Source organism: Triturus cristatus, chromosome 2_1, assembly GCF_964204655.1.
Source record: "Triturus cristatus chromosome 2_1, aTriCri1.1, whole genome shotgun sequence".
Lineage (NCBI taxonomy): Eukaryota > Metazoa > Chordata > Amphibia > Caudata > Salamandridae > Triturus > Triturus cristatus.
In genome coordinates, this window is record NC_140581.1 from 981780010 (window position 1) to 981797120 (window position 17111).

General features: G+C 43.7%; 1 protein-coding gene across 1 annotated transcript in view; it reads left to right on the plus strand.

The window, feature by feature from the left end:
* The window catches only part of MAD2L1 (mitotic arrest deficient 2 like 1), a 68085-nt gene that overhangs the window by 24858 nt on the left and 26116 nt on the right, over nt 1-17111 (plus strand). The window contains exons 2-3 of the mRNA XM_085634211.1: nt 3019-3165; nt 7169-7289. Coding sequence (XP_085490337.1) covers nt 3019-3165; nt 7169-7289 — 268 coding nt within the window. The remainder of the gene's footprint in view (nt 1-3018; nt 3166-7168; nt 7290-17111) is intronic.

Genomic DNA, 17111 nt, shown 5'->3' on the forward strand with positions numbered 1-17111 from the left:
TATTGCATATGTTACAAGGAAGGATAATTTAGTGGTTGATAGCTTATCTAGGATGCCAAGTCTTTTAGAGCGTGTGAGGATGATCCGTGGAATGATTTTTAAGTAGCCTTGGTCCATGATTGTGGGTCACCAGCTATTCAGCAAAAGGATTGGAAAGACAGAGGATGGAATTTTGCAGGAAATTTTGAAGTACATGTCCAATGGCTGGCCTACATAGGAATTGTTATTTGAGGAATGTAGACCATTTTGGGAAATTATGTCTGAGTTGTCGGATAGATTTTTTTTTTTTTTTTTTTTGTAGAGGTTGAAAAATAATTCCACCAGTTGGTGTAGAATTTTATTTTAAATCCGTCATGAGAGCCCTTTTGGAGTGGTAAGGACTGTGTGGTTAAAGTAGTTTTGGTGGCCTGTAGTGGATAAAGCTGTTGAGAGATTTATCCGCGGCTGTGGAGTTTGCTCTGCATCTGATAAAACTTTAAGTACCTTAAGACCTTCCATGAGTGAAGGTCTTATTCCCAAACAAACACAAGGAGATGATTGACGGAGTGCTGAAACTTTTCAGACACTCGCCCCCAGTCACAGATCTGGGTTGAATCCATTAGCATTCTTTAGCTCACTTCGCCACCTCAGTACAGACCCAGCTATATGCAAATCACTCTTGACCCTGTAACTCATGGGAACAGTCCAGCCGAACTGCCAAGCCAGGCTGTCCCTGAACCAGAAACCAGCATCCTGGGACTGGTTTCTGGGTAACACCCTTCATCGGCCAGACTTGCTTGAATCCAGTGGCAAAGTGAGCATGGGGCCCACGTCTAGGCATACCCTGCCAACTAAGGGCGAACAAAACATACACAAGATGATGATGGACAGAGCGCTGAATCTTTTCCCAAACGGCCATTAGAGAATGTAGCTGAAGTTTTGTTGAGTCCTGTAGGTGAGGCGCAGGAGTATGATTGTCTTGCTAGACTTGTTTACGAAATGGGCAGTTGTGAATGTAGTGGAATAAGAAGACCGTTACTGTGTTGACATTTTTGGAGAGGACATTTTGGTTGGGGCGGGGGTTTCCAGATGCACTTTTGGGTGCTAATGGGGTGCAATTTGTTTCAAATGCAGCTGAAACCTATTTTGAAAGGGTTGATTTTAAGCAGAAGACCACTGAGCGCTATAATCTTGGTAGTAATGGCACAGTTGAGAGATATAACCGTGTTAAGGGGGCATTTCAAGGTGCTGTTAATAAAGGGCATAATTGAAGAAATGCTGTAAAAAAAAAAAAAAAAAAGTTTGTGTGTACAGTGACCAAGAATGATGTGACTGTCCCCGTTTGTTATGATGAGGGGTAGGATTTCCTGGTTTAAGTTTACACCGGAGTGGCTGTGCGACAGTGCTGTGCAGAAGTGGTCACCTGAATGGAAGGAAAAATTGGAGGAGACTCATTACAAGAGCAAAGATCATTACAATGCTCGCAATAAAGTTAAGATGGTGCACATTATTTTGGGTGAGAATCGGGAAACCTACTAAAGTACCAAAAGGGAATAGTCAAGTTTTCTAACCAGAGAATTGGTGGAAATTCTATGAAATGCTGTGAGACTGGAAAATGGGAAGGTGTGGAATATGAAACCAGTGGCCTTGTGTTCCAAAGAACAGTGTGAGTCTGAGAAGCTAATCTCTGTTAGAGACAGATCCCCTTTGAAAGAACAGATCTGTACAGGACAAGAGTGTTATTGATGTCATGGATGGAGAGAAGTGTGTTGGGACTATGGATGGACCAAGTACTAGTGGGATTGAAGATATTCCAAAATTAATATGCAGGAGGATGGTCTTGGTAAGTGGCAGGAAGTTACCTGGATGGTTGAAGGATTTTGTTGTGGTGATGTGTGTGTGTGTGCGTGTGTATATATATATATATATATATATATATATATATATATATATTCTATGTGTATATTATGTGTATTTTATTTTTTGGTTTATTATCAAAAAGGGGGTCGTGGTGATGTCTATTTTAGATACTAACGTTTTTTTTCTCTTACTCTAAAGTTTAATCTTACCTTGTTTAAATGGTTATAGGGAAGGGAATGTGTTATGGTTGGTATCTAAATGGAATGTACTTATGACGTAATATGGTTCCACTGTGGAGTTTTAGTTTAGGACAGTTGCTGCTATGGAACCAGACACCGGTTTCTTGTGCGTGTGTTTTACTTGGAATACAGCAGTTTCCATTTACTACGGAGTTTGTGTGATATACTAGAAAAAGCACCATAACACAGGCATACAGTACAGCCCATGTTATGTAGCATTAAACTACTAGATGTGCAAATGACCCAATATCTTCAACTGTAGAACGTCTATTTTACTTCGATCTACACCAGAAGAGAGAGCGACAGTTTGTCAGTTACACGTTCTATCTGAAACCTATAAATGCAAAAGGGTACGAGGGCTTTAATTGGGATGGGGCGGGGGGAGAATCATCTATTGATCTGCCTTCTCCACAGAAATGTTTCCAAATTACAGCTCACCCACAAGTAATAGTGGCATGCTTCATCTATGGTGTCTACCCCCTCATTTGGGTTGGTGAATACCACCCGAAGGTGCTCAACCACTTATGTGGGAGCTTGTTATATAGCGTTCCTTTCTGGAGGCAGATCCAGTAATGAGCATCCCCCCCCCCCCCCCTTTCCCTTCTCTTCTGTGTCTATTCTACTTGCCAAAACGAGGCAGACACAAAATCGTTGTTAATGTAAACTTCAATTGTGGGCATCGTAGTGGTTTGTGGCTCGTATTTGGAGACGTTCAGGATGTTTGTAAACTGCTCTTTGGCTAGCCACCACAATTTCACTGAGCAAACAATTTGTTAATTTTAAATGCATTCGGCCTTCATGATGGGCCTGATGAGGCACAGGATGTGGTTGAAAGTGTAGTTTGAGGTATGAAGGGCTGAGGAATGTTTGGTACTATGAAGCTCTTTTTTAGATTAAGAATGTTCATTTATCATTTAAATTTGTTTCCTGTATCCTCCAGCCTTTGGCATTAACAGCATTTTATATCAGCGTGGAATCTACCCATCTGAGACCTTCACTCGTATGCAAAAATATGGACTGACTTTACTTGTGACGACCGATCCAGAGCTGAAAAAGTACCTTTCTAATGTGGTGGAGCAGCTTGAAGGTATCACTGTTTTGAATGAGCATACGTTTTATAATACAGCATGCTAGGAACTTTGAACAGCTGAGTACTAAGCTGAAGCATTACCCTCGAAAGACCTTAAAATTGGTGGCACCTTATTTACCCTTAAGATATTTAACATTTGGTGAATTATACTGCTTGGTGTATCTTGAGGAACAATGTGCTTTTTTTAGTGTCGACCTCTTGGACAACAGTCTTTTTGAAAACTGCCTATTGTGCGTCTGGACCCCACATCAAGCTTAGCATTAAATGGGTTCCTTCAAGGCAGGGAAGTTTGAATGTTTTCACCCACACATGAGTGAGTCTAAAAAGACACATACAGCAATAGGTGTCTGCTCACCTACACTCATAGCTTTCACATCCAGGCACGAAAACACCCTCCGATCATGCCACTCATGTATGTTACCAAAAAACCATTTTCAGGTAATGCTTACACGGAGGCAGTTGGTTATCTCCCCTCAATGATTCAAGGAAACCCATCCTTTAAGTTGATGATGCCACCAATGTCAGAATGGGTAGAGATGTCAGTCAGTAGCGACTCTGATGTAGGGATGCAATTTAAGTATACCAGTTACCTGCAGAACAGTTTTGGCCTTGAACCATTTCACAGGGAGAACCTTCAATTAACTCATATAATTGCTTACAAGCGAACATCATGTCACACAGCGCTGACTGTTTACAGTCTCCCCAACCGTTCAGTGTTGCTTTTGTCAGTGAAAAAATATCTCGGTTGATAGTCTGAGCAGCTGAGAAGGAATTGTCCCAGGTGTGCACTGTGGGGCACCCACCCACTGCAATATTTCAGTGTGCAAGTGCTCTGCGGAATGGGTTTTCCAGGGCCTGTGAAAGGTTCTGGGTGGGGTGCTGTGTGTCCTACTCCTTAAAAATGAACGTGGCCCCAACGGGGCACAGATCCTCTAATTTCACTATAAAAGTGTAAAATCGGTTTTTGATTTACCCCGTACCCCTCCCCCCCCCCCCCACCCCCCCCCCCGGCTCCAAAACAGGCCAAAGGGATGTAGGGTATGCCAAATCAGCTCTTTTGTTTTCTTAACCGTGTTTCATGAAAGGGCACGGGAGTCCCTGGGTCCTCAAATGGCTGTCATCACATCTTTGTTGCTGTGGTGGCATGCAGTTGGATCTTATCTTTACATCTGTTGGCTCTTTGGTGTGAAATACCTATATTTTTTAACTTTATTACTCCAACTCCTGAATGGAATTACACAATCACAAAACATGCTTGTGGACCAAGATCTAGCTTTCTACCAAATTTGGTGTAATTCTGTTTAGCAAGTTTCACTATATCACTGTTCAATTATATTTTGGAATCCTCCCTTTTTCTTGGATGCTTGATGGGTCACCCTGGTACTTTCCAAGAAGAAGTATTTGAAAGTTTTGGGAAGATTCGTCAAACTGCTCCAAAGTTATTAGCAAGCAAAAAAAACAATTTTCAATAGAAGCTTGGACCCTCATTTATGGGGTTTTGGTGTAGGGCAGTGGAGCAAGTCACTTTGCTGCACTGCCCTATGCCAAAGTCAGAGGTCAGCAATGCATAGTTTGTATCCAATACGGTCCATTCCGTCCTTTTCCCCCCTGCGCTGGTGCCATTTCAGCAGCCTACCGCCACATCAGGAACCCTTGTACCATGGTGCAAGGGTGCCAAAGGGTGCCTGTGTTGTCTGCAGGGTTGTTTTTGTGTAGGAAGAAGCAACTTCCTGCACTAATGCAATCCAGAGATGCATTTTCCTCCTCGAGAAATAGAGATTGCTCCTTGTTACGCCCCACCTCGGAGCTTAAGATTTTGATGCATTCCCAATTTACAAGTCCTTGTAAATCTGGGAATGTGTCAAAAGCCATGTGAGTTACAAGAAAATATCCACTGCAACGCCTATGGAGCGCCTCCTTTGTACAGAATAAGACGCAGCGATCTGAAAAACTCAAGATTTCAGGTGGCTTTGCGTGGATTCATAAATCTGACTCTGAGCTTTGTGTCGCACATGTACCACTTTGCATGGTGCAAACGGGACACCAGACTCTAAAAAGAAATATGGCTCTCATAAATATGCCACCCTGGTCCTTACTGTAACTACCTAATGGTAACCACCACTGGGATATGTGTGTGTGTATATATGATCTAATTGGGTGAGAATTCAACTGACAACGTAATGTTTTAAGCGTACAAAACCATTGAAATTCTCTAGTTATAGTTGGCTCTGGTAACTAACTTGTGCTGTAAGGTACCATAACCACACTCCTGCCATGCCCAGTTTTCAATTTTATTGCAAAAAAATGCAGTAATATTATTGTCATGGAAGGTGTCACGAATGCTGTAGAGTGTGGTGTAATTGGAAGTGCACACAAGGGCGCAAGTTACTTACCTTAGGACACAAGTAGGACCGCCAGGCCTAGGCAGTTAAGGATACCCTACACTGCCCCTGTGTTTTCTTTAAATATTGGAGACACTGACATGGTGGCAACGAATCCGATCTCTGCAGGAGATCTGAAAGTCTGTGGCATGAAATATGTTTTTGAGCATTAATTGCTCAAAAACTGAACGAATTTGCACCAAACTACGAAGCATTCTTTCTGGACCAAGATCTATGATTTATGCCCAATTTGGTGTAAATCCATGCAGTGGTTTGGGTAGTAGCTGTGTAAATTTCATATCAAAAAATGATTGCTGGGGGGGATGGGCGGGCACAGCGTTTTGGGAAGTGACCACCTTTTTTTTTTTTTTTTATTTCTTATTTTTTCTCCTCTCTGCCCCAACTTGATAGGTTCCCCAAAACCTTGCAGAACAGAGCTGAGAATGTTCTGGGGAGGTGGCTGGGGGTGTTGATGAAGAGTTTTCAAATTGTTCCACCAAAGATGTAAGCACATCAAATGCCTTTCCTATGGAAATATGATCCTAACTATATTTTCCCAATGGCAACCGCCACTGGGTTATTAGATATGTACAGCCTTGGAAAATCATAAATGTTACTAGACCTGCAGGTCTAGTGACTTAAATCTACTATTTGTAATGATCTTGACCCATAAACTGGTTACAAATTATGTTATCATGGCCAAATCGTTTAATCAAACGCTTTTGATTGATTTAATAGACTAAACTTTTTCTCCATATATAATACAAATCTAGCCACATAGGATACACGACTCCTGACTTGCCTCTTAGTTCATTAACAGAATTTTCATCAGGGTAGGAACAGTAATGTTTCTCTGATTTTTTTTTTAAACATAATTTTTAATAAATACATAACTAAAGCATGAAGTGGTGGCACACTGTCATTTATAATCAACAGATTTTACATTGAAATGACCATAAACATTCCCACTGACATGCAGCTTTACTGATAAAACTATCGTGTACAAACAATGTTTGGAAATAGTTTTTCCAAATATGTGTAGTTTGCACATAACCAAGTGAAGTGTTCTGGTTTGTTTTGCTCCGATTTAAATCTTTTTGTATCACACTTAATTACAAAACAATGCGCTTGTGTACTTCCTGATATATTTTGAAATATTTGTAATAATATACAGGCTATTTAAATGTTGTGTTAGAAAAAAATAACTGACCTCTTCAGACCGCTCCCTTGACAAAAACCTCTAACTCTGGTAACAGAAAAATAAACCTCATTTTCCAAGCATCAATTAGTTAAAAGACCAACTGACATTTGACCACTTTCCTTGAACAGACCGCAAATGTCAAAATAAAAACATTTAATGGCATTTTTATTGCTCATTCACTTTCTGAATGAACAGAACACCTGTTCCTTTCCAGCCTATTTTTACTCGCCAGATGGGGCTAGTAGGTGCTAAAAAAAAAATAACTCGACCTGATGAAACTTTACTTGCAATTGTAAGTGGGCAAGTAGATTTTTCGAGGCCTGCATGTGTGTATCTGGGGATATATATGTTTGACTTGCTTCTTGTAGCCCAGTAATTTGAGGTTTAATGCATCTTCTAACATTTTCCTTTGTTACAGATTGGTTGTACAAATGCTCTGTTCAGAAATTGGTCGTAGTGATCAGTAGTATTGAAAATCACGAAACACTCGAAAGGTGGCAGTTTGATATTGAATGTGACAAGACTGCAAAGGATGAGAGGTATATTCTAATGGTGCTGTTTTTCTCTAGTACTACTGTATTTTAGCTACTTTGTAGATATTGTGTTTATAAATTGACTTGTGACGTTTGTGGCTGATTGTTTTGGGGTTTACGGAGAGTAGGAAAGTGGATTATAGATGGGAGAAGAAAACAAGACCGACCAAAAGAGATGGGAATTGAAAACCTACCATATAGTGAAGTCTCTTACTTTGTCATTTGGGATTGGATTTCTACTTTCACTGCTCTGCAAGATACAAAATCATTACAATATAGGTCAAATGAAAATCTGTTAATTAGGAGCATGGGTTGTTTGCCCCGACTGTGATTCTTCGTCACACCTTATAGTTTAGATACCATAGTTTGCTTTCTCTATTTGAGTTAGGTTTGTTAATGTTTGGGTGGAAGGAGGAGGATAGAAAGTGGTGCAAACTAACACCATAGAAGCACAATGCATGCCTCTGTATTTGGGGCGCTGTAATAATGTACCAATGCCTCAGATTTCAAACCTCTAGATTGTAACCTGGAATATAAGGGGCATTAACATGCTATTGAAGAAATACAAACACTGGAGAGCTACCTGATGTGATTTACTTGCAAGAAACCCACCTGGTTTTGAAAGATGAGATTAAGGTCTAAGCTAACAAGACAAGGGTGTTAATGTTGGCTATACAAAACTCCTGCAGTTACAAATAACAGAAGCAATTGCAGACATGCAAGTGTGAAGATATTAATAGTGGTAGGAAAATTCAGTGGAAGAGATTGCACTGTTAGCCTCGTGTGCTCCTATCACTGATGAAGACGCACACAAATATGATATTTTCAGTCTTAGAACTTTTTCTAGAATAAATTAGATTTGGGGAACTCTAGACACAGCCATATAGGATTGATAACCCTATCGGACCACTTGCCCATAATTTGTTACTTTAGATGGGGAGAACCATGCATGAGGGAGAGAACCTTAGACAGCAGATTTATCCATACTCCAAGATGGACTTCACAATAAGGTGATGAAAGACCAAATAGAATATTGTAGCTTTTAGCAATACAAAGATGCACAGCAGCCACCATCTTGGCTGCCTATGAGGTAGTTGGGGATAAAGCAATTGTGATTAAAACCCAGCAAAGACCCTTGTGGGCTCTAACAAAAAGCTAGATGCAAATCTAAGGGTAAAAGAAGAGCAATATATGGAAGGAAAAAGTCTTGTTCTTCTAAGAGAGGGTCAAAATAAGAAGCAGACTTGACTGACGTTTAAAGGGGTCTGAAGAAACCCTCCTGTTTCTCAAACAAAGTTTATGAAAAACCCTGTAAAGCCGATAAGCTACTAGCAGCGCAACTGAAATGGGGAAAAGATGGTCATTGAGTTCTCTGTTAGACTCCAAGATGGGTTATTGACTGTGACCGAAACTGAGAAACCGAAAATGTTCCTACTAGACTCTACCAAGTCCACACCAGCCCTTACCACACAGTAACTAACTTCTTGGCACTTGTCCAATTGCTTATTTAGCTGCAGGACTCAGAATTATCTGGAACTGAAAATCACATATGAAATGGGCTGTTAAAAACCTTCTGCCCCACAAAGCTCAGGGATCCGATGGCCGGATCAATGGGTTCTCTAAAAGATTCACCTTGTTGTTGGCCCCTTAACTGATTAGGTTCTAAAACACTTTCTGTGAAACTCGGTGTGTGATTGAAGCAGACGTAATTTGGGTACACAGACAATGCCACACTAAAGAACAGTGTGTCCCTTATAGACTCGTCTCACTTCTCAGACCTAAACATCTATGACGATATCAGAGAACAGACTGTAAGGTTGTAAACGTTTAATAAACCTGGGCCATTCTGTGTTTATAAGAAATCGCCAGACCTTTGATAAGATTCAGAGTCCAGCATTTGCTCAAGAGGGCCAATAGTTGCTCCATACCGATGTTAATATTGTCAAATGCAGAAAGCATTCAACTGTTAATGGCTTTTTATCGGACCAGTTCTGTGCAAGGTGGAAATAGGACCCCATATGCAAAAAGAACAAATTTGGGTTACTAACAAGGGTAAGAAACTTGGTTAATGAGGATAAGTGAGACTGTTTTAGAGTCATGTGGTATGAGACGGGGAGGCCCTTATGTCTGCTTTTATTGCATTTGATTGAGCTTGTAGCCCAACTGACCAGAACAGACACAGGAGTAATGCAAATAGATTTTGGGGGCTCCCATCTTAAAGCTTTACGAAAGGTTAACTGTGAAATCTGGAAACTTGGGGATTAAAATGAACTGGCATGCCTGAGCAGAACTAGAAGAAATCTTTGTTCAAGTAAGCAAAAAGGGCATTAAAATACTTTGAAATGCAGATTACACAGACCCTTTAAGAATTGTATAAAGCGAACTATGCACACCCTGTAACTGGTGAAGTTGGTCTGGCCAGACAGATTTGCTTCACAGCAGCACAATTGTGCGTCTTTGGTCACTCCATGAAACAGAAATACATAAGCCCATTCTGGCTGGAAATGCACCTATTGGGGAAGGTCAATTTGGGACCTATTTGGCTCCCCAAACACACTAGACAAAAAGTAGCTTATGTATATGCCTCTACAAGACTGCTCATGGAAACAGTGGACTTATCAGCAGATCTAATGTGATAACTTCTGTTTCCTCCCCCTTTACCCTGGTGCTGAATAACCAGTACATCTCATCGGCTCTTGATGCAACACAATTTACATCTTGAAGGGTGGGAGTTTGCACCATGCGGAGAGACCTGTTTCAAAGCCAAACACTGTCTTTCACCCAGTGTAGAACTGACTTGAACCCAACAGAAAAGCTATTGACGTTGTTTCCAAAGAAGAAAAATACTTGGGCGATGCACCAAACAAATGGGGAGTCCCAGAAAAGAGAACTTGCAGTATCTAAGAAACAAGCATTCCCAATGCAATGTGTCTCGCACTTGTGAAAGTTGGAGCTTTTAGTGTTGTAAATGACAATGTTTTTTACTTACTTTTTTGGTTTGTAACGCATCCTTTAAAGCGGATAAAATGAGGTACAGAAACGACCAAAAATGTTTACATCTGTAGCTATGTGACCAGGCTGTCTTATGTTTAAAGAAAATGCAAATTTTTTCCTTAAGTGTGGCAGTAATGTATGCAGTCCCAGCTTTCCAGCTTAATCCACTTTGCATTCTGCTTCTTGTAGTTACTGAAGAAATACAGGGAGGCAAAATGCTGTTAAATAAATCAGAAAAGCATGCACAATTGAAGTGTTGCCAAGCTCTGAATGCAAGGATACGGCTGCTTCACTTCATGAGTCATTTATTACAAGGCCTATGTCGGCACACACATGGACAACTAACGGAATGACCCGTGAGCAGGGTGCAGCAAAGCAATGAGGCACCTACCTTGCTTTAATGTTTGTTCATATTTGGAGGTGCGCTGAGTTGCTGCCTGTCCTGTTCCCAGTGCAGTCCCGACTTAACTCTGCTTGGCTGCATTACTGAATGTCTGCTACCTTTTTATAGCCTGGCTGCTGACGGTGCTGGGATGGCCAGGCCTCCATTATTGCTTCATCTTGTTTGTTCTGGGGAGTTTCGCATGCTCACCACCTGCAACTGAGCTGGCACTAAATTGGCTGCTTGCCATGCAGCTTGACTCCTGCAGCCAGAGGACAGCCTAGTGAGCTCCTACAGCAGAGGCTACCTGCAGTTCTCGGACGGAGGGTCACAAGTACCTGATCAGGTTCTCAACTGAATCAGCAAGGGGGGTGGAATACTGTAACCACAGGAACAGCATATCGCGTGCAGGAGTGCTGCGACATACAAAACAAAGGTGTGATGTCCCCACGCTTTAAAGAAAAAGCACAGCGTGCCGCGTGGGCCAGAGTATAGCACGTGGAGTGCCGCGACATGCCAAACAAAAGAAAGGCGCGCGTTCGCCAAGGCGTAAGAATAAAGCATGGTGCACTAATCAGGGCATAGTGTGTGCAGGAGTGGGCACACAACTAAGACATGTTGTCTCCATGCTTAAAGATAAGTAACAAATAAAAAAAATAAAGTCTGAAGCATGAAGCGCAGCAGCCAGACGTGAAGTGTCTTTAAAAGATAAGTGCGGCATCCGAGATCTGGCTCCGCACTGAGTCAGGAAAGCAGGGCAGATTGGGAAGCGGGAGTACATGTAGTGCCTGCAACTGCAGCTAGGAGAGGCATTAAGAAAATAGTGCTTGTAGGAGAGTAGGATCTGCACTTGTGTTGCCCCCACTTTTTTTCTGATGTATACACTGGTTTCTGGCTATAGTCTGGCTGGGTCCCTGCTAATCAGGGCCCCAGTCTAACTGATCGCTCCAGACAACTTGGTGTGCATATTAGATGCACTAGTGATTGGATACTGTGGTGCCTTGTGAGCCCCTAGTATATGGTACCTTAGGTACCTAGGGCATTGGTACTTCACAGGCCTACCAGGGGCTGCAGCATGTATTATGCCACCCCTGGGAAGCATTCACAATCGGACACCACAGGCCTGCTACTGCAGCCTGTGTGAGGTAGTGTTAGCACTCCTCACTGAGGTATAGGTTCCTATATCTCACCATACACACACATATAAACCTATCAGTCACCCCTATGGTAGGCCCTATCAATCCCAAGGGCAGGGTGCTTGGTTTACTATGTGAGGGGGTGCTTCTGCCTGAGCAGGACCCCTCTGCAGCTGGCAGAGTCTATTCTCTGCTGCGGTTTGTGGATGCGGTTAAACCATATACTCTTAAGTGCATTATAACCTCGCGGTAAATGTTAACTTTGGAATGACTGCATCAAAACATGTCGTGTTTGGTGTCAAACAACTTGGAATCCTACCCCCACACCAGTAACTGGTGTGGGAGTAGGATCCCACCCTTCTAGAGGGGACGACATGTACACACTGTACTAACCGGTAGAAATATTCTAAGGCCCTGGCATCACAAAATGGATGCCACCAGCACAGACACCGGGCTGCCCTCCTGCTGCTGACCGAAACTCGCAGTGGAGGGAGCCCAACAAAAGGTTTCCTGTCACAGGGAGGTGTCACCACCTCCCAGACAGGATTTGGTGTATTGGAGCTGGGTGGGTGCACTCTTAGAGTGCTTTGAAGTCCTGCACTGGGGGAGCAGTAGGCTCCTCTGTGCATATGCCAGCTCAAACCGGTTCAGGGGCTGCCTGCCCCTGTCCTGGTGCGAAACTGGACAAAGGGAAGTGGGTGTAACCACCCACTACCCTGGCCCTCCTAGAGGAGTGGCCCTAGAGCTAGTCCCTCCCATCTTTTCACTATAAGATACCAAAGCTTGCCAATGCAACTTAGATTACACCTGGACGACGCTCTACGAAGAAGAATCCTGGCCCTTCAACGTTCTACTATCTCTAGAAGACCGAAGGATCTCCCTTGGAGTCAAGGAGTGACTCCCCTGCTTGGCAGGCACCAAAACTACTGAACTACGGTTGCAAACTTTACCGCTCCCGCCGGAGCCCGAAGTCCCTGCGTTCCCTGAAGCGGATTTCCTGACCTCTCGTCGGCCATTTTGAGTCCCCAGCGAAGCTGTGGCATCTGGACCCCACGAGTGACGAGGAACAGCAATACCAGGGAACCGTGCACTGATTTCGAGTGCAAGCCCTAATCTACATGCTACAATTTTGTGCTTTGGACCACTTGATGTCCAAGTCCCTAGCAGGTCTAGTCCCGAAAATCAGCGGCCTATCTTGTCCCGAGTGACCGTGGGCTACTGGTCAACTTTTCCTGCAAAGGCGTCTTCGCGGTTGCTTGCCCGTTGGCTAGTAACTCTCCAGAAGACTTCTGCTTCAACTTCAAGGGCTCGCCTGGTTGCTCTGGGCCTGCCCTCACTTACCCTCGCTGGGTAAGTCCATCGGACCTTGCTGGTCTGATCCATCGACAATCTTCCATCCACACGAGAATTGCAGTTGCCAAGGCTTGTTGGCTCCAAACCGAGTGCCGACATCGTCAACAGCTGCAGACGTCGTGGGACCCTCCGAATCCAGCTGCTGGTCATCGTCGATCCCTCCTGGACCTCGTGAGTGAAGAGACAAAACGACATCAGCGACCTGAAGCGACGCGACAGCTGTGGTCATCCATCTCGCTGGCCACCGGTCACTGGCAAGTGACTTTGAACTCTGTCCCCTCAATTTCTAGGTCTTCTACAACTCCAATCCATCTTCGGATTCCAGCGGACACTTCTCTCGACGACACAAGCAGCAAGTCTTCAGTGATTCCCATTGAAAACAGCATCGCGACCCGACACCAAAGGACACCTATGCACCCGGCTTCCCTGGGTGAGGTAACTCTTGCATGACGGTGTCCAAGTGTGCATTGGCTATCGAAATACTTACCCTGTAAGTTGTTTGCTTGTTGTCCACTCCAAAGTGCCCTAAAACTGTAAAATACAAACCGCGACATTTGCCGTTGTGTGTTTAGCCACTGCACGCGTCTCCTGTGGGCTGATTACTTACCTGCTAACACTGCAGAAGTGAAGCCCCAGCGATGCCCTAGGCCTCTTACTTTTGCAAGTCGAGTTTGTTAACCCACTATTTTAGTATATGGTCTGGTATGCCTCTAGGGCTACAGCCTTATTTGTGCTTAATTTATTGGGAACTGTTGATCTTTTGAATGTTTACCTGACTCTAATCTCAAAGAGATTAGTAGAGTATATTTAGAAATAAATACATATATATTTGATACATATACCTGTGTGGTGTCTTTTCATTTGGTAATTCAAGAGATTATAAGGTAAAACAAGCTGCTTTACATTCCTCAGAGACTTAGCCTGAAGGCTGCTCTCCACAGCTACCACTAGGATAGCTTTCTTTAAAAGCTTGTCTTTAAACCTATCTACCAAGAGTCGAATTGGACTGGTGCAAGGTGGCCACTATAACTAGTGACCAGCATATGCCAGGCCAACTTCTCAGTGTTCACAAACTTTAAATAAAACATACTTTGTAACACATGTAACAGGGGCTTACAACAGGAGAAAAGGAGGAACCAGGGAGGAACTACTACTAAACAAACTAACCAATGGGGAAAAAAACCTTTCCCAAAGACAGTAAAACGAGCCAATAAAATACAGGAGTAGAAAATGGGCAGAGCTTAAAGCCCATATTCTGATACAGTATGTATAGAAGAAACCGCAAGGGCTGCCTAGGCGAGACCTAAAAAAAAGATTCTTCCCTTACAATAAAATACCCAAAGGCCTGTTCTCTGCTCGCACACTGAAAACCCTCCTGGAGTCTCATAAGTTACCTTATGTGCAGGAATGGGAGAGGGTGCTGAAGATGGGAGTACCACATGAGGAATGGGTCAAACTATGGAGGGGCATATCAGACTATCTGTGTGCAGGTCCAAGAGGTGGTATAAAATTATGTATGACCTGATGCCATAAACTATGATCAAACAGATGTGAAATATTGGAGAGGGTGCAACGAAGAGATATCTGCACTACACGTGGTGTTCTGTCTAGTGGTTCAATTGTTTGAAGAAATATTGAGCCATATGAAGAAAGCCACTTGCCTTCCAATCCCAACAGACCCTATAACAGTACTAGTTAACTGCCCAAATAATTGAAGCGGACTTGAGAGCAGTGACTAGTCTAACAATATATGCTGCTGACACAGGAAATTGTAGTTTACTGGAAGAACACAAGGCCCTCTGGCATTATGAACAGGGTACACAGTTTGTGGACATTAATGGCAATGGAAATATGTTGTGACCCGTGTGAGTAACATAAATTTGGTGCAGCATGGAACCCAGTGATGGACTATTTTCAAAGCAAAACACTTAATTTGAAATGTACAAGAACAGTGAACATAACACCAATTCAGGCAAACCCATAAGTTTGGTGCGCATCGGTCATTGGTGATGGGCACTTACACTAAACTTAATGTTTATAGTTTTTCAAAAACAATCGCCCAAAGCGGGAATTTGTTTGGAAAAGTGAAATCTAGTAGACCCCCATTTTTTTTTATTTTTAGGACTGTCCCTCACCTCTAGGACATTAATGGTGGTGATGGACAGTAAATAAAAAAAGAAATACAAAATTGCTGCAATTCTACCCCTCCCCTAAAACTCTAAATACAGTGGGTGGTTGAGGTAGGACAACCTCCCCCAGGCTGTCAGAGGAAGGTTTATGCCAACATATTTTAATCCACTGGCATAAACCTTGTGTTCTACCTGACTTTGGTGCCCCAAGTTTGGTCGGCAGAGTACTCCCATCAGTATTGCAATAGAGTACCCTTCTGCCAAACTCTAAATCGGACTCTTAATTTGAAATGTTTTCGAACATTGAGGGTGTTGAGATTAAATCGGGCCAGAGGGAAACGATAATTATGGTGTGGTAGGCTTTGTTGGTACTCTTTGGCACTATTGGGAGAGGGGTCGGGAGGTTGGAACAAATTTTATTCGGGCTATAGTCGTTATTGTGAAATTTGGGAAAACTAATAAAATCTTATTAAAAGAAATACTGACAGTTGTGCATTTGAAGAGGAACACTGTCACTTTATGTGAGGAAGTGGTACTAGAGCGGCAAACTAACACTATATTTTTTTTGGTTTTTTTGGCTTTTTGAAACCGTTTATTACAAAACTCAAAAAAATATACAAAGATGGGCCTACAACCTTCCGGCCGGCCGCTAACAGACAAAAGGAGCATATGATACACATTGTAGAGCGTGTGTTGCGGCTGAGGAAGATGCACAGGAGTTAGCAGCGTTGATAGCCACACCATCCGGACCCCACTGTACGGTTTCATTTTGAACTGAAAGAACAACCAAAAAAAAAAAAACAAACAAACCCACAAGGCAATCCACAATCAGAAATAGCAGCATGTGCTCCCCTGAGAGGGGGACCCTACCAGTCCATAGGAGTATCAAGAAGGGGGAAGAGATCAGAACTAGGGCTGGGTAAACTCAATGCCCGGAACAAGGAAGATAGGTCGGCTAAGGGGATGGGGCAGGCGACGGATCTGGCAATAACGGCGGAGCACAGATTCCCCCGCGGTAGGCTTTCCAGGGGCCCCATACTTTCACCCATGTCCCAGGCTTACCTCTCGCCACATACACCACCTTTTCCCGAAACATGCACCAATCCATATGTTCCTTCCAGGCTGAGACAGTCGGGGACCTCTGGGATCCCCACAGTTGAGCAATATCACGCTTGGCCACCATATATCCCAGAGTCACCCACCACGTCTGTGGCGCCGAGTAGTCGGTAGGTTCCCACACATTCAACAGGCATCTCCTCGCTTCGGGTAGCAGCACCACATGCGTAACCACACGCAGGACCTCATGCACACCACGCCAGAATCGCTCCACCTCCGGGCATTCCCACAATATGTGCAGAAAGGTCCCCAAAGCGCCACACCCACGCTTGCACAACCCGTCCACAGCATAGCCCATACGCAGGAGCCTTGGCCCCGTCATGTAGACTCTGTGGAGTATCTTGAGCTGGACGAAGCGAAGGCGGGCCGGTATGGCCACCTCTTTCGGGGAGGCCACCGCAGAGGTCCAGTCCTCGTCGTCCAGCTCCAGTCCATCGGCAACCCAGGCCTCACGAAGGGCAGTCCGCAATCCCGAGCGGTCATTGATCAGTTTTTTGTAGATCAGTGAGATCGTGCTGTCCGGAACGTGTCCACCCAGCACTCTATCCTCCAGGGGGGAATACTCCGGGATGGATGCAATGTCCGGGAAGACGGAGCCCAGTGCATGACGGATCTGCAAATACCGAAAGTACTCCCTGTCATGCAACTGGAATTCCGTCTGCAGCATCTCGAACGTTTTAAATCCTCCCCTCGTCCAGAGATCCCCCACTTTGCTGAT